General features: G+C 55.8%; 1 protein-coding gene across 2 annotated transcripts in view; it reads right to left on the bottom strand.

The window, feature by feature from the left end:
* SEMA5B (semaphorin 5B) overlaps positions 1-23,921 on the bottom strand; it is a 359,347-nt gene that overhangs the window by 180,825 nt on the left and 154,601 nt on the right. For both annotated transcript variants that reach the window (XM_075317013.1, XM_075317012.1), the window contains exon 3: positions 16,719-16,908. In XM_075317013.1, coding sequence (XP_075173128.1) covers positions 16,719-16,857 — 139 coding nt within the window. In that variant the 5' untranslated portion in view covers positions 16,858-16,908. The remainder of the gene's footprint in view (positions 1-16,718; positions 16,909-23,921) is intronic.

Here is a 23,921-nt window from a genome sequence, read left to right as displayed (position 1 = left end):
CTGGAGATGCAGATATGTGATCAATGGGAGTGACGGGTGGAAGAGCCAACTGGTCCGAGATTAATGACCGGCCCCGATTACCTGCAAACCACACAGAACGCGGGGCGAAGGGAATGAAGGAGGGACGGGAATGAAGGGGGACGGGAATGAAGGGGGGACGGGAATGAAAGGGTGGGACGGGAATGAAAGGGGGAAGACAGAAATGAAGGGGGGACGGGAATGAAGGGGGGGACAGGAATGAAGGGGGACGGGAATGAAAGGGGGAAGACAGGAATGAATGGGGGACGGGAATGAAGGGGGGAAGACAGGAATGAAGGGGGGGGAATGAAAGGGGGGGCGAAGGAAATTAAGGGGGGTAACTTGATCAGTACAGGATCAGTAATATATGTACACAGTGACTGCACCAGCAGAATAGTGAGTGCAGCTCTGGAGTATAATACAGGAGGTAACTCAGGATCAGTAATGTATGTACCCAGTGACTGCACCAGCAGAATAGTGACTGCAGCTCTGGAGTATTACTATTATTTATTATTATAGCGCCATTTATTCCATGGCGCTTTACAAGTGAAAGAGGGTATACGTACAACAATAATTAACAATACAAAACAGACTGGTATAAGAGGAGAGAGGACCCTGCCCGTGAGGGCTCACAGTCTACAGGAGGACAGAGAACCCTGCCCGCGAGGGCTCACAGTCTACAGGAGGAGAGAGGACCCTGCCCGCGAGGGCTCACAGTCTACAGGAGGAGAGAGGACCCTGCCCGCGAGGGATCACAGTCTACAGGAGGAGAGAGGACCCTGCCCGCGAGGGCTCACAGTCTACAGGAGGAGAGAGGACCCTGCCCGCGAGGGATCACAGTCTACAGGAGGAGAGAAGACCCTGCCCGCGAGGGATCACAGTCTACAGGAGGAGAGAGGACCCTGCCCGCAAGGGCTCACAGTCTACAGGAGGAGAGAGGACCCTGCCCACGAGGGCTCACAGTCTACAGGGAATGGGTGATGGTACAATAGGTGAGGACAGAGCTGGTTGCGCAGTGGTGTACTGGGCTGAGGGCTATTGTAGGTTGTAGGCTTGTTGGAAGAGGTGGGTCTTGAGGTTCCTCTTGAAGCTTTCCACGGTAGGTGAGAGTCTGATGTGCTGAGGTAGAGCGTTCCAGAGTATGGGGGAGGCGCGGGAGAAATCTTGTACGTGATTGTGGGAAGAGGAGATAAGAGAGGAGCAGAGAAGGAGATCTTGTGAGGATCTAAGGTTACGTGCAGGTAGGTACCGGGAGACTAGGTCACAGATGTAGGGAGGAGACAGGTTGTGCATGGCTTTGTATGTCATGGTTAATGTTTTTAACTGGAGTCGTTGGGTGATGGGAAGCCAGTGAAGGGATTGGCAGAGTGGCGAGGCTGGGGAGTAGCGAGGGGAGAGGTGGATTAAGCGGGCTGCAGAGTTTAGGATAGATTGGAGGGGTGCAAGAGTGTTGGAAGGGAGGCCAGAGAGCAGGAGGTTGCAGTAGTCGAGGCGGGAGATGATGAGGGCATGCACTAATGTTTTTGCTGATTCTTGGTTAAGGAAGGCACGGATCCGGGAGATATTTTTGAGTTGTAATCGGCATGAGGTGAAGAGGGCTTGGATGTGTGTCTTGAAGGATAGAGCAGAGTCGAGGGTTTCTCCGAGGCAACGAGCTTGTGAGACTGGGGAAAGTGAGCAACCATTGACTTTGATGGAAAGGCTTGTATAATGTTATTGTTTAACTAATCAGCACTGGACATATGGGTGCGTATATTTCAGCTCCTGCCCTCCAGGATTCTTGCTGCACAGTATCAGTGAGTGGGAATTTCTCTGCCGGATCCATATTTCCACCCTTCACCCTCGGCCGGGTGTTACACTCCCGGATCCGTTGTGCGCTGCGGATCGCCGGCTGTTAGATGTTTCTTTGCCGCAGAAGGCCGGGGAATAATCGATGTTTAGATGCAGAATCTCAGACCATTCGGATACTTCGCCAAAGGTGAAATCTCACACAGCCAATCCCTGCAGAGACGACCGTAACCGCGGCCTCCATTGTGCGCCTGAGCCTCGCAGGCAGGGAGGCCCCAGACGACCCATGATGGATGTGTAATATTTCACCAGTTCAGACCAGAGGAGCTGATGGGTGAAATGTCAGCAAAATAAATCACAAAGTATCACCAGGAGCCAGAAAATACATCAGCCGAACTGTCGGCGCTTAACCCCTCGCCTGACGCCGGAATAACGGGGGAGGGAATCACAGCACGAAATTCACGCTCTGCCGAACATTACATTATCCCAACTGCTGAAGATAGACAGCCGCCATATTGTGTCCCTGCCCCAATATTCATGGTAAACTGGGGACTGCGACATCCTGACACCCCCAAAAGAAGAGACACCGAGAGCAACATCAAAATTCATAGAAAACATCAATCACAAAGAAAAGAGCGAAAAATGTCCACAGCGCAAAAGATGAGAGAATCCGTGTATGTCACCCACGACGAGAACCGCTATCCTATACTCCGAGAATCATTATCCCGCACCCCGGCCGTCAGCGTCGCCCTCCCGCACCCCGGCAGTCAGCGTCGCCCTCCCGCACCCCGGCAGTCAGCGTCGCCCTCCCGCACCCCGGCAGTCAGCGTCGCCCTCCCGCACCCCGGCAGTCAGCGTCGCCCTCCCGCACGTCAGCGTCGCCCTCCCGCACCCCGGCGTCAGCGTCGCCCTCCCGCACCCCGGCCGTCAGCGTCACCCTCCCGCACCCCAGGCCGTCAGCGTCGCCCTCCCGCACCCCAGGCCGTCAGCGTCGCCCTCCCGCACCCCAGGCCGTCAGCGTCGCCCTCCCGCACCCCAGGCCGTCAGCGTCGCCCTCCCGCACCCCAGGCCGTCAGCGTCGCCCTCCCGCACCCCAGGCCGTCAGCGTCGCCCTCCCGCACCCCAGGCCGTCAGCGTCGCCCTCCCGCACCCCAGGCCGTCAGCGTCGCCCTCCCGCACCCCAGGCCGTCAGCGTCGCCCTCCCGCACCGCGGCGTCAGCGTCGCCCTCCCGCACCCCGGCCGTCAGCGTCACCCTCCCGCACCCCAGGCCGTCAGCGTCGCCCTCCCGCACCCCAGGCCGTCAGCGTCGCCCTCCCGCACCCCAGGCCGTCAGCGTCGCCCTCCCGCACCCCAGGCCGTCAGCGTCGCCCTCCCGCACCCCAGGCCGTCAGCGTCGCCCTCCCGCACCCCAGGCCGTCAGCGTCGCCCTCCCGCACCCCAGGCCGTCAGCGTCGCCCTCCCGCACCCCAGGCCGTCAGCGTCGCCCTCCCGCACCCCAGGCCGTCAGCGTCGCCCTCCCGCACCCCAGGCCGTCAGCGTCGTCCTCCCGCACCCCAGGCCGTCAGCGTCGTCCTCCCGCACCCCAGGCCGTCAGCGTCGTCCTCCCGCACCCCGCGCGTCAGCGCCGGCGGATCGCACCCCGGGTGAGACCCTTCATCAGCGGGGACGCCAGGAGACCCTTCATCAGCGAGGACGCCAGGAGACCCTTCGTCAGCGGGGGCGCCAGGAGACCCTTCGTCAGCGGGGGCGCCAGGAGACCCTTCGTCAGCGGGGGCGCCAGGAGACCCTTCGTCAGCGGGGGCGCCAGGAGACCCTTCGTCAGCGGGGGCGCCAGGAGACCCTTCGTCAGCGGGGGCGCCAGGAGACCCTTCGTCAGCGGGGGCGCCAGGAGACCCTTCGTCAGCGGGGGCGCCAGGAGACCCTTCGTCAGCGGGGGCGCCAGGAGACCCTTCGTCAGCGAGGGCGCCAGGAGACCCTTCGTCAGCGAGGGCGCCAGGAGACCCTTCATTAGCGCGGGCGCCAGGAGACCCTTCATCAGCGCGGGCGCCAGGAGACCCTTCATCAGCGGACGCCAGGAGACCCTTCATCAGCGAGGGCGCCAGGAGACCCTTCATGAGCGGGGGCGCCAGGAGACCCTTCATCAGCGAGGGCGCCAGGAGACCCTTCATCAGCGGGGGCACCAGGAGACCCTTCATCAGCGAGGGCGCCAGGAGGCCCTTCATCAGTGAGGGCGCCAGGAGACCCTTCATCAGCGAGGGCGCCAGGAGACCCTTCATCAGCGAGGGCGCCAGGAGGCCCTTCGTCAGCGGGGGCGCCAGGAGACCTTTCATCAGCGGGGGCACCAGGAGACCTTTCATCAGCGGGGGCACCAGGAGACCCTTCATCAGCGAGGGAGCCAGGAGACCCTTCATCAGCGAGGGCGCCAGGAGGCCCTTCGTCAGCGAGGGCGCCAGGAGACCCTTCGTCAGCGAGGGCGCCAGGAGACCCTTCATCAGCGGACGCCAGGAGACCCTTCATCAGCAAGGGCGCCAGGAGACCCTTCATCAGTGGGGGCACCAGGAGACCCTTCATCAGCGGGGGCGCCAGGAGACCCTTCGTCAGCGAGGGCGCCAGGAGACCCTTCGTCAGCGAGGACGCCAGGAGACCCTTCATCAGCGGGGACGCCAGGAGGCCCTTCATCAGCGGGGGCGCCAGGAGACCCTTCATCAGCAGGGGCACCAGGAGACCCTTCATCAGCAGGGGCACCAGGAGACCCTTCATCAGCGGACGCCAGAAGACCCTTCATCAGCAGGGGCGCCAGGAGACCCTTCATCAGCGGACGCCAGGAGACCCTTCATCAGCGAGGACACCAGGAGGCCCTTCATCAGCGGGGGCGCAAGGAGACCCTTCATCAGCAGGGGCACCAGGAGACCCTTCATCAGCAGGGGCACCAGGAGACCCTTCATCAGCGGACGCCAGGAGACCCTTCATCAGCAGGGGCACCAGGAGACCCTTCATCAGCGAGGGCGCCAGGAGACTTCATCAGTGGGGGCGCCAGGAGACCCTTCATCAGCGAGGGCGCCAGGAGACCCTTCATCAGCGGGGGCACCAGGAGACCCTTCATCAGCGGGGACGCCAGGAGACCCTTCATCAGCGAGGGCGCTAGGAGACCCTTCATCAGCGGGGACGCCAGGAGACCCTTCATCAGCGGGGACGCCAGGAGACCCTTCATCAGCGGGGACGCCAGGAGACCCTTCATCAGCGGGGGCGCCAGGAGACCCTTCATCAGCGAGGGCGCCAGGAGACCCTTAGTCAGCGGGGGCGCCAGGAGACCCTTCGTCAGCGGGGGCGCCAGGAGACCCTTAGTCAGCGGGGGCGCCAGGAGACCCTTCGTCAGCGGGGAGCTTAAGCCAAGGCCAAACCACAGGGAAGATTTGAATGAGGGGGCAACTCCCCTAGAACGTGCACTGGACCCCACAAGCGCAGAGCACTTGTGCCCCCTGACTATGCACACTGGTCCCTTAGTCTTTTTGGGTCATTTTCAGCGGGCGAGTGCCGGGAACGCTGCTTCACCAGAAAACCCCTGTGACTAGTATGTGCTGCCGCCCGACCAGGACAAGCCACCGCCGCTGCCACTCGTGGTAACGGGACGTCTGCAATCCACGTTCTCCAGTCACATCCAGAGCTGCAGCCGCTGCAATGGCGAGGGAATCTATTAGTCAGGCCTGCGACTATTACACGCCTGTAATCCCGAGACGTCGCTCCACAGCTTCACACAATTAATCTGGTTTTAGAGAAATAAGAACGGACTAAAGATTTAATTAAGGATAAGAAGCGAAAACAAAGTGAACGCGGAATTACAAATTACCGGAAGAGCAACGGGGGAGGGGGGAGCTGCAGAGCATCGCACCCCGACCACTCATACCGATGGAGGGAGCACAAGACGGGGGTCCACACATGTATGGGGCTTAGATACACTCAGCAGAATGTACCACAGGATAGGATTAGATACACAGCTCAGCAGACAGTATCACACAGGAGAGGATTAGATACACAGCTCAGCACACAGTATCACACAGGAGAGGATTAGATACACAGGTCAGCAGACAGTATCACACAGGACAGGATTAGATACACGGCTCAGCAGACAGTATCACACAGGAGAGGATTAGATACACGGCTCAGCAGACAGTATCACACAGGAGAGGATTATATACACAGCTCAGCAGACAGTATCACACAGGAGAGGATTAGATACACAGCTCAGCAGACAGTATCACACAGGAGAGGATTATATACACAGCTCAGCAGACAGTATCACACAGGAGAGGATTATATACACAGCTCAGCAGACAGTATCACACAGGGGAGGATTAGATACACAGCTCAGCAGACAGTATCACACAGAATAGGATTAGATACACAGCTCAGCACACAGTATCACACAGGAGAGGATTAGATACACGGCTCAGCAGACAGGATCACAGGATAGGATTAGATACACGGCTCAGCACACAGTATCACACAGGATAGAATTAGATACACGGCTCAGCAGACAGGATCACACAGGATAGGATTAGATACACGGCTCAGCACACAGTATCACACAGGATAGGATTAGATACACGGCTCAGCAGACAGTATCACACAGGCGAGGATTAGATACACAGCTCAGCAGACAGGATCACACAGGCGAGGATTAGATACACAGCTCAGCAGACAGTATCACACAGGATAGTATTAGATACACAGCTCAGCAGACAGTATCACACAGGAGAGGATTAGATACACAGCTCAGCAGACAGTATCACACAGAAGAGGATTAGATACACAGCTCAGCAGACAGTATCACACAGGAGAGGATTAGATACACGGCTCAGCAGACAGGATCACACAGGAGAGGATTAGATACACAGCTCAGCAGACAGTATCACACGAGAGGATTAGATACACAGCACAGCAGACAGTATCACACAGGAGAGGATTAGATACACAGCTCAGCAGACAGTATCACACAGGAGAGGATTAGATACACGGCTCAGCAGACAGGATCACACAGGAGAGGATTAGATACACAGCTCAGCAGACAGTATCACACAGGAGAGGATTAGATACACAGGTCAGCAGACAGTATCACACAGGATAGGATTAGATACACGGCTCAGCAGACAGTATCACACAGGAGAGGATTAGATACACGGCTCAGCAGACAGTATCACACAGGACAGGATTAGATACACGGCTCAGCAGACAGTATCACACAGGAGAGGATTAGATACACGGCTCAGCAGACAGTATCACACAGGAGAGGATTAGATACACGGCTCAGCAGACAGTATCACACAGGAGAGGATTAGATACACAGCTCAGCAGACAGTATCACACAGAATAGGATTAGATACACAGCTCAGCAGACAGTATCACACAGGAGAGGATTAGATACACGGCTCAGCAGACAGGATCACACAGGAGAGGATTAGATACACAGCTCAGCAGACAGTATCACACAGGAGAGGATTAGATACACAGCTCAGCAGACAGTATCACACAGGATAGGATTAGATACACGGCTCAGCAGACAGGATCACACAGGAGAGGATTAGATACACAGCTCAGCAAACAGTATCACACAGGAGAGGATTAGATACACGGCTCAGCACACAGTATCACACAGGATAGGATTAGATACACGGCTCAGCAGACAGTATCACACAGGATAGGATTAGATACACAGCTCAGCAGACAGTATCACACAGGATAGGATTAGATACACGGCTCAGCAGACAGTATCACACAGGAGAGGATTAGATACACAGCTCAGCAGACAGTATCACGCAGGAGAGGATTAGATACACGGCTCACCAGACAGTATCACACAGGATAGGATTAGATACACAGCTCAGCAGACCATATCATGCAGGAGAGGATTAGATACACGGCTCAGCAGACAGTATCACACAGGATAGGATTAGATACACGGCTCAGCAGACAGTATCACACAGGAGAGGATTAGATACACAGCTCAGCAGACAGTATCACGCAGGAGAGAATTAGATACACGGCTCACCAGACAGTATCACACAGGATATGATTAGATACACAGCTCAGCAGACCATATCATGCAGGAGAGGATTAGATACACGGCTCAGCAGACCATATCATGCAGGAGAGGATTAGATACACGGCTCAGCAGACAGTATCACACAGGAGAGGATTAGATACACAGCTCAGCAGACAGTATCATGCAGGAGAGGATTAGATACACGGCTCACCAGATGGTATTGAACATGGTGAGATTAGATACAGTGGTTTTGCAGACAGTATCACACATGGGGCTTAGATACACCAGTTGCAGACGGGCAGGTGTTGATGGTTCTTCCCCCTTGGGTGCAGATATTTCGCAGATCTGACAGATTAGGATCCAGACGTCTGTCAGTTCTTCAGTGAAGTCCTGATTCTTTGATCCGGTTGCGTCCTGTGTCGGCGCGGTTGTAACCATGATCTGGGGGAGGGTAAATCACTTGTGCGGTATTTTAGGATGACTCAAGCTCCGGATGGTCCTCGGGCGATTCGCACTGATCTCCGGTGTTCAGCCTTTAGCGCATCAGACTACAAAGTCCCGAGAGAGAAAGATCAACTTATTATTCCGAGAATCAACCGAGCGGAAAAGACGACTTCACATCTGCCGCTAGAATCGTGAAGGGGCGAGACCACGAAGAATCACAGAAGTGAGGGGTCACAGTGCCCATAAGTAACCACTGCCACCCCCCGGGGGGGGGCACTACAGGCCTGAGCCGGGGGCTGCGGCCCCCACAGATTTCACATCACAGTATCAGCTCAGGGGTAATGAGGAGACCCCGATATACGACATCCAATGGACCCCACCACGGTTTATCCCTATGTGATCATACTCCGGTTACAGTAGAGTCCCATAGAAGTCAATGCAGTTCTGCTCTATGAGGCCCGAGTGCTTTGATACACTGTATCCAGTGTAGAGAATCCTGGAGGTAAACCGCTGACACTGCAGAATGCTGCTACAATGTATCAGTGCAGCTGACGTAACGAGCGTCAGGACGGGAGAGCGACGCGGCAATCAGGATTCGCTAATCTGGAGACAACTGTAACAAACACTCTGCAGAATTAAGACAAAATATTAGTGCAACACAAGCATGTGATGGGGGCGTCCACTGTTTATTAGGAGGGTCCCTGATAATGTGATAACAGGGAGCTCCTCAAGACCCCCATAATCAGGGCGCCCGGCTGCAGGGGTTCACGATATCAATGGACGATCTGTGTAACGCAGGGTGCTCAGGGTAAGAGACGCTCTCTGCTCCTGAGGATTAATGGAGGATTTCACCCTCCCAACTATTTATATGTGCATAGAGCTCTCACAAGTCCAGCAATAACGGACGGGTCCGCGCCTCCATCACTGAGAATCAGCACTTCAATCTGTATTCACACAAGGCTGACATGCTTTAATCCCATAGAAACTCTTCCCAAGCATCTGTCCCTCCTGCTCTCCTCCCTGCAGGCCCCGCCTTCTCCTGCTCTCCTCCCCGCAGGCCCCGCATTCTCCCCGCTCTCCTCCCTGCAGGCCCCGCCTTCTCCTGCTCTCCTCCCCGCAGGCCCCGCCTTCTCCCGCTCTCCTCCCTCCAGGCACTGCCTTCTCCCACTCTCCTCCCTGCAGGCCCCGCCTTCTCCCACTCTCCTCCCCGCAGGCCCCGCCTTCTCCACTCTCCTCCCCGCAGGCCCCGCATTCTCCCCGCTCTCCTCCCTGCAGGCCCCGCCTTCTCCTGCTCTCCTCCCTGCAGGCCCTGCCTTCTCCTGCTCTCCTCCCTGCAGGCGCTGTCTTCTCCTGCTCTCCTCCCCGCAGGCCCCGCCTTCTCCTGCTCTCCTCCCTGCAGGCCCCTCCTTCTCCTGCTCTCCTCCCTCCAGGCGCTGCCTTCCCCACTCTCCTCCCTCCAGGCACTGCCTTCTCCCACTCTCCTCCCTGCAGGCCCCGCCTTCTCCCACTCTCCTCCCTGCAGGCCCCGCCTTCTCCCCGCTCTCCTCCCTGCAGGCCCCGCCTTCTCCTGCTCTCCTCCCTGCAGGCCCCGCCTTCTCCCCACTCTCCTCCCTGCAGGCCCTGCCTTCTCCCCACTCTCCTCCCTGCATGCCCCGCCTTCTCCCCACTCTCCTCCCTGCAGGCCCTGCCTTCTCCCCTCTCTCCTCCCTGCAGGCCCCGTCTTCCCCACTCTCCTCCCTCCAGGCGCTGCCTTCTCCCCACTCTCCTCCCTCCAGGCGCTGCCTTCTCCCCGCTCTCCTCCCTGCAGGCGCTGCCTTCTCCCCGCTCTCCTCCCTGCAGGCGCTGCCTTCTCCCGCTCTCCTCCCTGCAGGCGCTGCCTTCTCCCCGCTCTCCTCCCTGCAGGCCCCGCCTTCCCCACTCTCCTCCCTGCAGGCCCCGCCTTCCCCACTCTCCTCCCTGCAGGCCCCGCCTTCCCCACTCTCCTCCCTCCAGGCGCTGCCTTCTCCCTGCTTTTCTCCCTGCAGGCGCTGTCTTCTCCCCGCTCTCCTCCCTGCAGGCGCTGCCTTCTCCCGCTCTCCTCCCTGCAGGCGCTGCCTTCTCCCCGCTCTCCTCCCTGCAGGCGCTGCCTTCTCCCCGCTCTTCTCCCTGCAGGCGCTGCCTTCTCCCCGCTCTTCTCCCTGCAGGCGCTGTCTTCTCCCCGCTCTCCTCCCTGCAGGCGCTGTCTTCTCCCGCTCTCCTCCCTGCAGGCGCTGCCTTCTCCCACTCTCCTCCCTGCAGGCGCTGCCTTCTCCCACTCTCCTCCCTGCAGGCGCTGCCTTCTCCCACTCTCCTCCCTGCAGGCGCTGCCTTCTCCCCGCTCTCCTCCCTGCAGGCGCTGCCTTCTCCCGCTCTTCTCCCTGCAGGCGCTGCCTTCTCCCGCTCTCCTCCCTGCAGGCGCTGTCTTCTCCTGCTCTCCTCCCTGCAGGCGCTGTCTTCTCCTGCTCTTCTCCCTGCAGGCGCTGCCTTCTCCCACTCTCCTCCCTGCAGGCGCTGTCTTCTCCTGCTCTCCTCCCTGCAGGCGCTGTCTTCTCCTGCTCTTCTCCCTGCAGGCGCTGCCTTCTCCTGCACTCCTCCCTGCAGGCGCTGTCTTCTCCTGCTCTTCTCCCTGCAGGCGCTGCCTTCTCCCACTCTCCTCCCTGCAGGCGCTGTCTTCTCCTGCTCTCCTCCCTGCAGGCGCTGTCTTCTCCTGCTCTCCTCCCTGCAGGCGCTGTCTTCTCCTGCTCTTCTCCCTGCAGGCGCTGCCTTCTCCCACTCTCCTCCCTGCAGGCGCTGTCTTCTCCTGCTCTCCTCCCTGCAGGCGCTGTCTTCTCCTGCTCTTCTCCCTGCAGGCGCTGCCTTCTCCCACTCTCCTCCCTGCAGGCGCTGTCTTCTCCTGCTCTCCTCCCTGCAGGCGCTGTCTTCTCCTGCTCTCCTCCCTGCAGGCGCTGTCTTCTCCCCGCTCTCCTCCCTGCAGGCGCTGCCTTCTCCCGCTCTTCTCCCTGCAGGCGCTGCCTTCTCCCGCTCTCCTCCCTGCAGGCGCTGTCTTCTCCTGCTCTTCTCCCTGCAGGCGCTGCCTTCTCCCACTCTCCTCCCTGCAGGCGCTGTCTTCTCCTGCTCTCCTCCCTGCAGGCGCTGTCTTCTCCTGCTCTTCTCCCTGCAGGCGCTGCCTTCTCCCACTCTCCTCCCTGCAGGCGCCGCCTTCCGCTCAGCACAGGGAACACATGAAGGGGCAAATACTTTCCCAGTATAATGAGATAATATTGAGAAGCCGCGGAGGTAGCGATGTCTGATGTGTAATTGCTGGGGGAACATCCCCTAAAAGGTCAGTAAGAGAAAAGGGTCCCAGGGGGCGCAGGAAACCCTCCCGCTCCGAGGAAGCGGCTACAAAGAGTCATTTACTGATTATTTGCTGTGGATTCAGCGGAACGACTGAAATTTCAAACTCTTCATTGCTTCCATTTTTGTAATGAAGAAAAGGAAAAGATAATGAAGGACGCGGGGATCCCCCCGGGACAGAGGAGGCCGCAGATCGGTACCTGGAGCACGAGGAGAATAACAGGTGGAAGAGATGGCGAAACTCACCGAAAAGAGATGATGGGAGTGAGAAGAGGCTTCATGTACCGGCACTACTGCAGCCCATGCCAATAATGGCCGCCATTACTGCGCCCACAGAAGTCCTCACCCCCGTGTGAACCTGCATTGTAGACAGCGCAGCGCCCTCCCCAGACCAAACTCATCATTGCAGGACGTGTGGATATCAACAGCGAGTCCAGAAAACTTCTACAATCACAATAATTCATCTTCAAAATCTCCTCGAAGTCAGCGAATGAAAACCAAAAAAATATCTCCAGAGACGGAAAACCCTGGTGGAGCCCATACTCCCCGCAGATGAGGGTTTGTAACAATGGACCCAGAGAATCCTCTGAACACGTCAGAAGTGAGCGTTACAATGTATCAGTGCAGGCTCAACGAGGATTGTGTAGAATGTCACAGACTCCCTACAAAGTTTACAAACAGAAAAAGCGCAAAGGACCCACTGTCGTGAGGGGCGGAAGAGGAGAGGGGCGAAACGGCAGAGGGGCGGAAGAGGAGAGGGGCGAAACGGCAGAGGGGCGGCGGAAGGGCAGAGGGGCGGCGGAAGGGCAGAGGGGCAGCGGAAGGGCAGAGGGGCAGCGGAAGGGCAGAGGGGCGGCGGAAGGGCAGAGGGGCGGCGGAAGAGCAGAGGGGGGCGGCGGAAGGGCAGAGGGGGGCGGCGGAAGGGCAGAGGGGCTGAACGGCAGAGGGGCGGAAGGGCAGAGGGGCAGAATAACAAAGACAAAAATACAATTCTCCTGTTTCGGGGAGAGCTGGGGCGACTCGTCTGCACCAAACATTGCACCCATCTCGCCCTCGCTCCCTTCCTCACCCTTGCTCCCTTCCCCGTCTCGCCCTCGCCCCCCTTCCCCGCCTCGCCCTCCTTCTCCGCCTCGCCCTCGCCCCCTTCCTCGCCTCGCCCTCGGCCCCTTCCTCGCCTCGCCCTCGCCCCCTTCCCCGCCTCGCTCTCGCCCCCTTCCCCGCCTCATCCCCTTCCCAGTCTCGCCCTCGCCCCCTTCCCCGCCTCGCCCTCGCTGCCTTCCCAGTCTCTCGCCCTCGCCCCCTTCCCAGTCTCTCGCCCTCGCTCCCTTCCCAGTCTCTCGCCCTCTTCCCAGTCTCGCCCTCGCTCCCTTCCCCGCCTCGCCCTCGCTGCCTTCCCAGTCTCTCGCCCTCGCCCCCTTCCCAGTCTCTCGCCCTCGCCCCCTTCCCAGTCTCTCGCCCTCGCCCCCTTCCCAGTCTCTCGCCCTCGCCCCCTTCCCAGTCTCTCGCCCTCGCCCCCTTCCCAGTCTCTCGCCCTCGCCCCCTTCCCAGTCTCTCGCCCTCGCTCCCTTCCCAGTCTCTCGCCCTCGCTCCCTTCCCAGTCTCTCGCCCTCGCCCCCTTCCCAGTCTCTCGCCCTCGCCCCCTTCCCAGTCTCTCGCCCTCGCTCCCTTCCCAGTCTCTAGCCCTCGCTCCCTTCCCAGTCTCTCGCCCTCTTTCCAGTCTCTCGCCCTCTTCCCAGTCTCACCCTCGCTCCCTTCCCCGCCTCGCCCTCTCGCCCTCGCCCACTTCTCAGTCTCGCCCTCGCCCCCTTCCCAGTCTCTCGCCCTCGCTCCCTTCCCAGTCTCTAGCCCTCGCTCCCTTCCCAGTCTCTCGCCCTCTTTCCAGTCTCTCGCCCTCTTCCCAGTCTCACCCTCGCTCCCTTCCCCGCCTCGCCCTCGCCCACTTCTCAGTCTCGCCCTCGCCCCCTTCCCAGTCTCACCCTCGCACCCTTCCTCGCCTCACCCTTGCTCCCTTCCCAGTCTCTCGCCCTCTTCCCAGTCTCTAGCCCTCGCCCTTTTCCCAGTCTCGCCCTCGCCCCCTTCCCCGCCTCGCCCTCGCTGCCTTCCCAGTCTCTCGCCCTCGCCCCCTTCCCAGTCTCTCGCCCTCGCTCCCTTCCCAGTCTCTTGCCCTCGCTGCCTTCCCAGTCTCTCGCCCTCGCCCCCTTCCCCGCCTCGCCCTCGCTGCCTTCCCAGTCTCTCGCCCTCGCCCCCTTCCCAGTCTCTCGCCCTCGCTGCCTTCCCAGTCTCTCGCCCTCGCTCCCTTCCCAGTCACTCGCCCTCTTCCCAGTCTCGCCCACGCTCCCTTCCCCGCCTCGCTTATGCCCCATCACCCGTCTCGCCCTCACCCACTTCTCAGTCTCTCGTCCTCGCCCCCTTCCCAGTCTCGCCCTCTTCCTCGCCTCACCCTTGCTCCCTTCCCAGTCTCTCGCCCTCTTCCCAGTCTCTAGCCCTCACCCTCTTCCCAGTCTCGCCCTCGCCCCCTTCCCAGTCTCTCGCCCTCACTCCCTTTCCCGCCGCGCCCTCGCCCCATCCCCAGTCTCGCCCTCGCCCACTTCTCAGTCTCGCCCTCGCCCCCTTCCCAGTCTCTCGTCCTCGCCCCCTTCCCAGTCTCGCCCTCTTCCTCGCCTCACCCTTGCTCCCTTCCCAGTCTCTCGCCCTCTTCCCAGTCTCTAGCCCACACCCTCTTCCCAGTCTCGCCCTCGCCCCCTTCCCAGTCTCTCGCCCTCACTCCCTTTCCCGCCGCGCCCTCGCCCCATCCCCAGTCTCGCCCTCGCCCACTTCTCAGTCTCGCCCTCGCCCCCTTCCCAGTCTCTCGTCCTCGCCCCCTTCCCAGACTCGCCCTCGCACCCTTCCTTGCCTCACCCTTGCTCCCTTCCCAGTCTCTCGCCCTCGCACCCTTCCTTGCCTCACCCTTGCTCCCTTCCCAGTCTCTAGCCCTCGCTCCCTTCCCCGTCTCGCCCTCACCCCCTTCCCAGTCTCGCCCTCACCCCCTTCCCAGTCTCGCCCTCGCACCCTTCCTTGCCTCACCCTTGCTCCCTTCCCAGTCTCTCGCCCTCGCTCCCTTCCCCGCCTCGCTCCCTTCCCCGCCGCGCCCTCGCTCCCTGTGCCGTTTGCCATAAATCTAGAGATATGGTTTCCATCTGCCGCTGGAGCGTGATCGGCCTCATCGTCGGGGCTGAATATTAATGGCCGTCGCTTCCAGTTTTGATGAATTCATTTGTAATCGGGAGATTTCGGAGAACTCATCAAATTGATTAAATAAATTAGTTAAGCTAATAATCCGCATCGAAGGTTCATTAGCATAAACTCTGATCAGACAGCTACATTCATCGTACACTGCGGACACGCCGCCATCATTAGCGACTGCAGCGACGGCTCCGGGGGCCGATGACCGGATGGCGACACCGCCGTGATCCTCCGCTGATCAATTACCACTTCTACTAAACCTGACATCAACCGCGATTCCCTCCAAGCTCCAAATCTCCTCTTCATTTTACAGGTTCAGTCCACGAATCACCACAAGTACATGGAACTAATTATCTGGAAAAATATCTAATGCTCCAGTCACATCCAGAGCTGCATTCACAATTCTGCTCAGTATTGGCTGGACACTCACATTAGCAAGTAACAAACCCCACACTGCAACGCCAGATCAGGGCAGATTGCATTTTGTTCAGAATTATAAATGCAGCTCTGGATGTGAATGGAAAACTAGAAAAAAGGACGAAAATTCATCAGAGGTGGGCGGGCCAGAGTCTCCTCAGAGGTGGGCCAGCGTCTCCTCAGAGGTGGGCCAGAGTCTCCTCAGAGGTGGGCCAGAGTCTCCTCAGAGGTGGGCCAGAGTCTCCTCAGAGGTGGGCCAGCGTCTCCTCAGAGGTGGGCCAGCGTCTCCTCAGAGGTGGGCCAGCGTCTCCTCAGAGGTGGGCCAGCGCCTCCTCAGAGGTGGGCCAGCGCCTCCTCAGAGGTGGGCCAGCGCCTCCTCAGAGGTGGGCCAGCGTCTCCTCAGAGGTGGGCCAGCGTCTCCTCAGAGGTGGGCCAGCGCCTCCTCAGAGGTGGGCCAGCGCCTCCTCAGAGGTGGGCCAGAGTCTCCTCAGAGCTGGGCCAGAGTCTCCTCAGAGCTGGGCCAGAGTCTCCTCAGAGCTGGGCCAGCGTCTCCTCAGAGCTGGGCCAGCGCCTCCTCAGAGGTGGGCCAGCGCCTCCTCAGAGGTGGGCCAGAGTCTCCTCAGAGGTGGGCCAGCGCCTCCTCAGAGGTGGGCCAGCGCCTCCTCAGAGCTGGGCCAGCGCCTCCTCAGAGCTGGGCCAGCGTCTCCTCAGAGCTGGGCCAGCGCCTCCTCAGAGCTGGGCCAGCGCCTCCTCAGAGGTGGGACAGAGTCTCCTCAGAGGTGGGCCAGCGTCTCCTCAGAGGTGGCCCAGCGTCTCCTCAGAGGTGGCCCAGCGTCTCCTCAGAGGTGGCCCAGCGTCTCCTCAGAGGTGGCCCAGCGCCTCCTCAGAGGTGGCCCAGCGCCTCCTCAGAGGTGGGCCAGCGTCTCCTCAGAGGTGGGCCAGCGTCTCCTCAGAGGTGGGCCAGCGTCTCCTCAGAGGTGGGACAGAGTCTCCACCTTCTCCCATCTGTCACTGAGAAGGATGGGCCACAGACGGCGGTGATTGCAGGGAGATTTTTTCACTCACCCATAGACTGGCATTGCCGGTTTGGAACGAACTCTCGATCAGTGTCAGACATCTCCACAATTTTGTATGGACCACGTGGTCAGACCAAAAACAAATCTGACAAACATTCATGAGGTACAAATGCTACCCCCCCCCCCCAAGAAAAAACACGGATAGCACCTGAACGTGAAACACTGAACTATATATGAGCCCTAAAGAAAAAGCAGAATTGTGAGTGCAGCTCTGGAGGTGACTGGAGAATAAGGTTTAGTGTACAGCAAAGTGTAAAGTTCTATAATGTTAATCTTATGCTGTAAACAGCAGATACTGCAATCTACACCTAGTGCTGGGAGTGACTACATTGTGATGCATAGTGTGATCAGCGCTCACCCTGGAAGGTGAGGACCGGGTGCTCCCTCTTCAGGCATTGCTCCTCCATCTCTGGGAAATCTGCTCGGAGAGTTGTAAGGTGAAGCAGGAGGACAGAGACGGTCGGTAGCGACAAGAAGGGAGTCCATTGCCTGGTCATGATGGAGGAACGCCACACGTCTATCTTCCGAGGGATGATCCGGGACACGTGCTGGAAAACAAGAGGAAATCACTGAAATAGGAGATTTACCAACGTCACAGAGAAGAATATATAGCGGAAACAACGTCACAAAGAAGAATATATGGCGGAAACAACGTCACAAAGAAGAATATATGGCGGAAACGTCAGAGAGAAGAATATATGGCGGAAACAACGTCACAAAGAAGAATATAGGGCGGAAACAACGTCACAAAGAAGAATATATGGCGGAAACAACGTCACAAAGAAGAATATATGGCGGAAACAACGTCACAAAGAAGAATATATGGCGGAAACAACGTCACAAAGAAGAATATATGGCGGAAACAACGTCACAAAGAAGAATATATGGCGGAAACAACGTCACAGAGAAGAATACATGGAGGAAACAACGTCACAGAGAAGACTACATGGAGGAAACAACGTCACAGAGAAGAATACATGGCGGAAACAACGTCACAGAGAAGAATATATGGCGGAAACAACGTCACAAAGAAGAATATATGGCGGAAACAACGTCACAGAGAAGAATATATGGCGGAAACAACGTCACAGAGAAGAATATATGGCGGAAACAACGTCACAGAGAAGAATATATGGCGGAAACAACGTCACAGAGAAGAATATATGGCAGAAACAACGTCACAAAGAAGAATATATGGCGGAAACAACGTCACAAAGAAGAATACATGGAGGAAACAAAGTCACAGAGAAGAATATATGGCGGAAACAACGTCACAGAGAAGAATATATGGCGGAAACAACGTCACAAAGAAGAATACATGGAGGAAACAACACAGAGAAGAATACATGGAGGAAACGTCGTCACAGAGAAGAATACATGGAGGAAACAACGTCACAGAGAAGAATATATGGCGGAAACGTCACAGAGAAGAATACATGGAGGAAACAACGTCACAGAGAAGACTACATGGAGGAAACAATGTCACAGAGAAGAATACATGGAGGAAACAATGTCACAGAGAAGGATACATGGAGGAAACAATGTCACAGAGAAGACTACATGGAGGAAACAACGTCACAGAGAAGAATACATGGAGGAAACAACGTCACAGAGAAGAATACATGGAGGAAACAACGTCACAGAGAAGACTACATGGAGGAAACAACATCACAAAGAAGAATACATGGAGGAAACAACGTCACAGAGAAGAATATATGGCGGAAACGTCACAGAGAAGAATACATGGAAGAAACAACGTCACAGAGAAGACTACATGGAGGAAACAACGTCATAGAGAGGACTACATGGAGGAAACAACGTCACAAAGAAGAATACATGGAGGAAACAACGTCACAGAGAAGACTACATGGAGGAAACAACGTCACAGAGAAGAATACATGGAGGAAACAACGTCACAGAGAAGACTACATGGAGGAAACAACGTCACAGAGAAGAATACATGGAGGAAACAATGTCACAGAGAAGGATACATGGAGGAAACAATGTCACAGAGAAGACTACATGGAGGAAACAACGTCACAGAGAAGAATACATGGAGGAAACAACATCACAGAGAAGAATACATGGAGGAAACAACGTCACAGAGAAGACTACATGGAGGAAACAACATCACAAAGAAGAATACATGGAGGAAACAACGTCACAGAGAAGAATACATGGAGGAAACAACGTCACAGAGAAGAATATATGGCGGAAACGTCACAGAGAAGAATACATGGAAGAAACAACGTCACAGAGAAGACTACATGGAGGAAACAACGTCACAGAGAAGACTACATGGAGGAAACAACGTCACAGAGAAGAATACATGGAGGAAACAATGTCACAGAGAAGAATGCATGGAGGAAACGTCACAAAGAAAGATACATGGTAGAAACAATGTCACAGCAATATATATACAGAGAACAATGTAACTAAGGATGACACATACAAGCACTAATACAGCAATAAACGCCGGCAACAATGATCACTTCTCCAGCGCGTATTTTGGATGACAATCCAGAACAGGACGGATCCATCTGAATGGGGCAGAAAGGTTCTAGAACTTTTCCATGTAACTGCGATCAGTTTCGTTATATTTTGTACAGGTGTCAAATAGAAAAAAAACAGATCCCAACTGGAATGGATCACCATGGAGGTCGTGTTATTTCACCCGTTATCAGATGCGATCTCTGGCGCAGTGATAACAGATCCATCACATATAGTCCGCTCCGGATCTGCTCCGTCTGTAAAGGGTCCAGTTTTCCTTGATACTGGATCCATTACACACAGGTGACATGAGAAGAAGTGAAGAAAGCAGAGCGGATTGTAATGGAGAGGAACCAATGTAGCAGATTGTACAGAGGGGGTAATAATGACAGGAATAGTGACACACAACAATGTAACAGATTACAGCCAGGAACAAACTCGTGCACGGAGAAGAGATGTAACAATGTATCAGAGACCTACCAAGTCTGAGAAGATGAAGCAAAGATGAATGTGAAAACCCAATGTAACAACGCGCACATAACAGATGCATTACAGGCTCGTGTCACTACATGACGACATTACAGTCACCGCCACCATTGTAGTCAAGACACCAGGATTAAGTGCGAAGGAATTAAAAAATATTAAGAACCAAAAAAACTAAAAATCTAAGATGCCACACATCTGAATGTGAGGCCGCCGTCCAGCGATCATTGCTGCAGATACCACGGGGAGCGCACGTCCTACAATCTGCTCCTTGTACTGCAGCTATGGCTCTTGTACGCAACACCAGGGGCCCAATTAAGTTGTTTCTATGGGGCCCGGTTGTTTGTAGCTCTGCCCTTGGCTTGTAGTGCTGGGGTCCCTATGAGTATAGTGTCTGGGGCCCGGGGGCCTCACAGAAGGAATCTTCTACCTTTCATCTATGCATCACCAGGTGAGACCGGATAATGGATAGAAAAGACACAGACGTCAGGAGCTGCACTGATCCCTGCACCGATATCCGGCAGGTATGCGATAATGACCGGGGCGCCCCAACCGCAGGAGACGGGGGGCACATTCTCCCCCAGGGCTGAACTGTACAGACACGCCATCTAAGTAATCATCGCTCCTAGAACAGATCTGCCCCAAGATCAGCTCACATCCCCACAGGCCAGAACAGATCCCAGAGGCCAGGCCAAAACAGATCCCATCCCCCACACATTGTCATAACCGATCTAATCCCTCCAGAATAGACTAGAACAGATCCCATCCCCAACACCCGACCAAAACAGATCCCATCCCCACAGACCAGAACAGATCCCATCCCCACAGACCAGAACAGATCCCATCCCCCACACATTGTCATAACCGATCTAATCCCTCCAGAATAGACTAGAACAGATCCCATCCCCAACACCCGACCAAAACAGATCCCATCCCCACAGACCAGAGCAGATCCCATAGGCCAGGCAAAAACAGATCCCATCCCCCCAGACATGATCATAACAGATCTAAGCCCTCCAGAATAGCTAGAACAGATCCCATCCCCCACACCCGACCAAAACAGATCCCATCCCCACATGCCAGACCAGAACAGATCCCAGAGGCCGGGCCAAAACAGATCCCATCCCCCACACATGGTCATAGCAGATCTAGTCCTTCCAGAATAGCCTAGAACAGATCCCATCCCCCACACCCAACCAAAACAGATCCCATCCCCACATGCCAGACCAGAACAGATCCCAGAGGCCGGGCCAAAACAGATCCCATCCCCACAGGCCAGACCAGAACAGATTCCACAGGCCAGAACAAATCCCATCCCCACAGGCCAGACCACAACAGATCCCACAGGCCAGAACAGATCCTATTTCCACAGGCCAGACCACAACACATTCCACAGGCCAGAACAGAACAGACCTAATCCCCCCAGAATAGACTAGAACAGATGCTATTCCCCAGACCCAACCAGAACAGATCTAATAACCCCCCCAGAATAGACTAGAACAGATCCCACCCCCCAGACCCAACCAGAACAGATACCATCCCCCAGATCTGACCAGAACAGATCCCACAGGTCAGACCAGAACAGATCCCATTCCCACAAGCCAGACCAGAACAGATACAATCCACCAGATTCAACCACAAAAGATCCGATCCACCCAGACATGGTCAGAACAGATCTAATCCCCCCAGACCAAACCAAACAGATCCCATCTCCCCATAAGTGAGCAAAACAGAACAGATTAGTGATGGGGGGGGTCTCATAGACAACTCACATTACTAAACTAGGGCTTAGTAGCAGCTGTGGTCTGTTATTAACCCCTTATTACCTTGATTGCTACCGCACCAGGGCAACGAGAAGAGCCGGATCCAGCATCAGAATTGGTGCATTTAAGGGGTACTTTGCACACAAGCCGATGCTGCGATGTCGAGCACGATAGTCCCCGCCCCGTCGCAGCAGCGATATCTTGTGATTGCTGCCGTAGCGAATATTATCGCTACAGCAGCTTCACATGCACTCAACTGCCCTGCGACGTCGCTCTGGGCGGCGAACCGCCTCCTTCCTAAGGGGGCGGGTCGTGCGGCGTCACAGCGACGTCACATGGCAGGCGGCCAATAGAAGCAGAGGGGCGAAGATGAATGGGACGTAAACATCCCGCCCACCTCCTTCCTTCCACATTACAGGCGGGACGCAGGTAGGAGATGTTCCTAGCTCCTGCGGCTTCTCACACAGCGATGTGCGCTGCCGCAGGAACGACGAACAACATTGTACCGTCGCTGCTGCAAAATTATGGAAATGTCGGACCCTATACTGATCATACGATAACGACGCTTTTGCGCTCGTTAATCGTATGTAAAAGGATTCACATACTGCGATGTCGACAGCGACGCCGGATGTGCGTCACTTTCGATTTGACCCCACCGACATTGCCGCTGCGATGTCACAACGTGCAAAGTACCCCTAATGGGTGCGCCACTCCTGGGGCGGATGTGGGCTGCTATTGTTAGGCTGGATAGGGCCAAATAACCATGGACCTCCCCACCTTAATAATATCACCCCCCATTTGTCTGCTGCACCTTGGTTGATTTGAGAAAAATGGGGGGGACCCACGTCTTTTTTTTTTTTAAACAAATAAAAAAAAATGTGGGATCCCCTCATGTTTTCATAACCAGCCAAGGTACAGCAGACATCTGAGGGTGGAGGGCCGCTGCTACTGCTGTTCCTGTATCAAAAATGGGGGGGGCCCCCAAGTCATTTCCTTACCAAAAAATAATTAAACAGCGGTCCAGGCTAGCTACCCCTGTATAGAGCTCGTGTGTTATTTCTATTTTTTTTCTATGAATTAACCTGTCATTTTGTTTCTCCTTTAAAAAACGCACTGACAAAAACGTGGTAAGAACGCAGGTGTTGTTTCATGTGTTTTTTGGGCCACAGGATAAAAAGCTGCAGACAAGATGCAGTGTGTGGACAGCGCCTGACCAGAGGCGGCGCCGTTCTCCTCCCCTGAGCGATCATTAATGGTGTCCCTAATGGGAACTTTCCTCCGGTCCCTGCGATCTTTCCTTTTAGGGGTTAATGTTTATTCCGATCAGATTGGTGTGATTTTTAGACTCTGGACGGAGTCTGAGGACCGGATTTCCGAGGAGAGAATATAAATTGCTTCCACTGGGCTCTTTATTTACCGCTATAAATCCAATATTGCCGCCGGCCTCCTCGCTGTCCGCAGCGCCTGTCCGCAGCGCCCGCTCCTCGAATCAAATCTGTACTTTTAAGGCCAATTAATCTGCTGTTTAGCTCTGGGCTTATCAATAAAGCCGCCAGCGCAGAATCCTGTACACGGAGAATAACCCTGAGCCGAATATGGATGGCTTCCCCCGCCGCCCGGACAGTATTCTGACCACAGCCCCCGGCCACACACCAGCCGGACGCCACCATTATAGAGGAGTCTTGTGTGTCTTGAGCCGCTCACCGCTCGGCAGTCTTCTCACCTCCTGGTCTCTGGGGACGAGCTCTCCTCCTTCTGGGGATATCAGCCATAGTATTAGTAGAACTACAAAGCTCAGCACAGGTTCTGCTGTAACTTTCAGACATCACTGGTCTGTTCTGCGTCTACTCTGCCATCACTGGATTTACAGAAGACAAGCACACAGCTCCAGACAGTGAGAGCCATGATGAGATCTCCTCTGGAGACGCCGATACTGCGCGCTGGAGACTTTACAAGATTTATACCAGCAGCTTGTCAGGAGCAGATAGTGACGGGGCAGGAGGTGATAACAATGGGCTGCAGAGAGGCGGCTGGGATGTTAAGGGTTAACTCCTCTCCAGGGTCAGATCCACTGCATACTCTCATAGTGGGGTCAGGCTCTGCTGGCCGAGCACTATGGAAACCAACAGTACACTATGTAAGATAAAAGCTCCCATTGCAGGAGAATGAAAATAGAAAGAAAAAGCAAATCAATATTAAACTAAGTAAAGTACTTAAACTTGACAATTGCTTTAATAACTAAAACCAAAAGGGACTCGCTAGGCTCCTCCTTCCTATTAAAGCTCCACCCCCAGATCTACAAGCAGCAATTACATGATACTTCAGTTGTTTTTGGCTATAATCGTCTTTCCTGGATGTAATCTTTCGGAGACCTTCTGCTTAGCTCATAAAAGCAGAGCTGCAGTGTAAAGCATGGATGGGAGAACAGAAGCAGCCTGAGCCTCTGATGAGATGGGAGATTTCCGACCCCCCCCCCCAAATCATCCCCACGACCCCCCTCCCCTGAACTCCTTTATACAATGAAGCTAAGATAGAGTCATTGCTCATAGTTGTGCTCTAAAAGGGCAGAGCTGTAGTGTAAAGTATGGAGGAGGGATGGCCAGAGGAGGATGGGTCTATGATCATCTCAGACTCCCATAGACAATGGGGCTGATGTGGAGTCACTGACCATAGCTGTGGAGAAGAGCTGCAGTGTTAAGCATAAAGGAAAAACAGTGATGGAAAAGCCTGAAGATGCCGTCAGGAGAGACCGCGCCATAAAGTCCCCATGTTTCTGATGTAACTGATATCTTCCCTTACACTCCAGAGCATAATTCACAATTCTG

This window comes from Anomaloglossus baeobatrachus, chromosome 7 (assembly GCF_048569485.1).
Source record: "Anomaloglossus baeobatrachus isolate aAnoBae1 chromosome 7, aAnoBae1.hap1, whole genome shotgun sequence".
In the NCBI taxonomy this organism is placed as follows: domain Eukaryota; kingdom Metazoa; phylum Chordata; class Amphibia; order Anura; family Aromobatidae; genus Anomaloglossus; species Anomaloglossus baeobatrachus.
The sequence above is the reverse complement of the archived record's forward strand: the minus strand, read 5'-3'. Positions and strand labels throughout refer to the sequence as shown.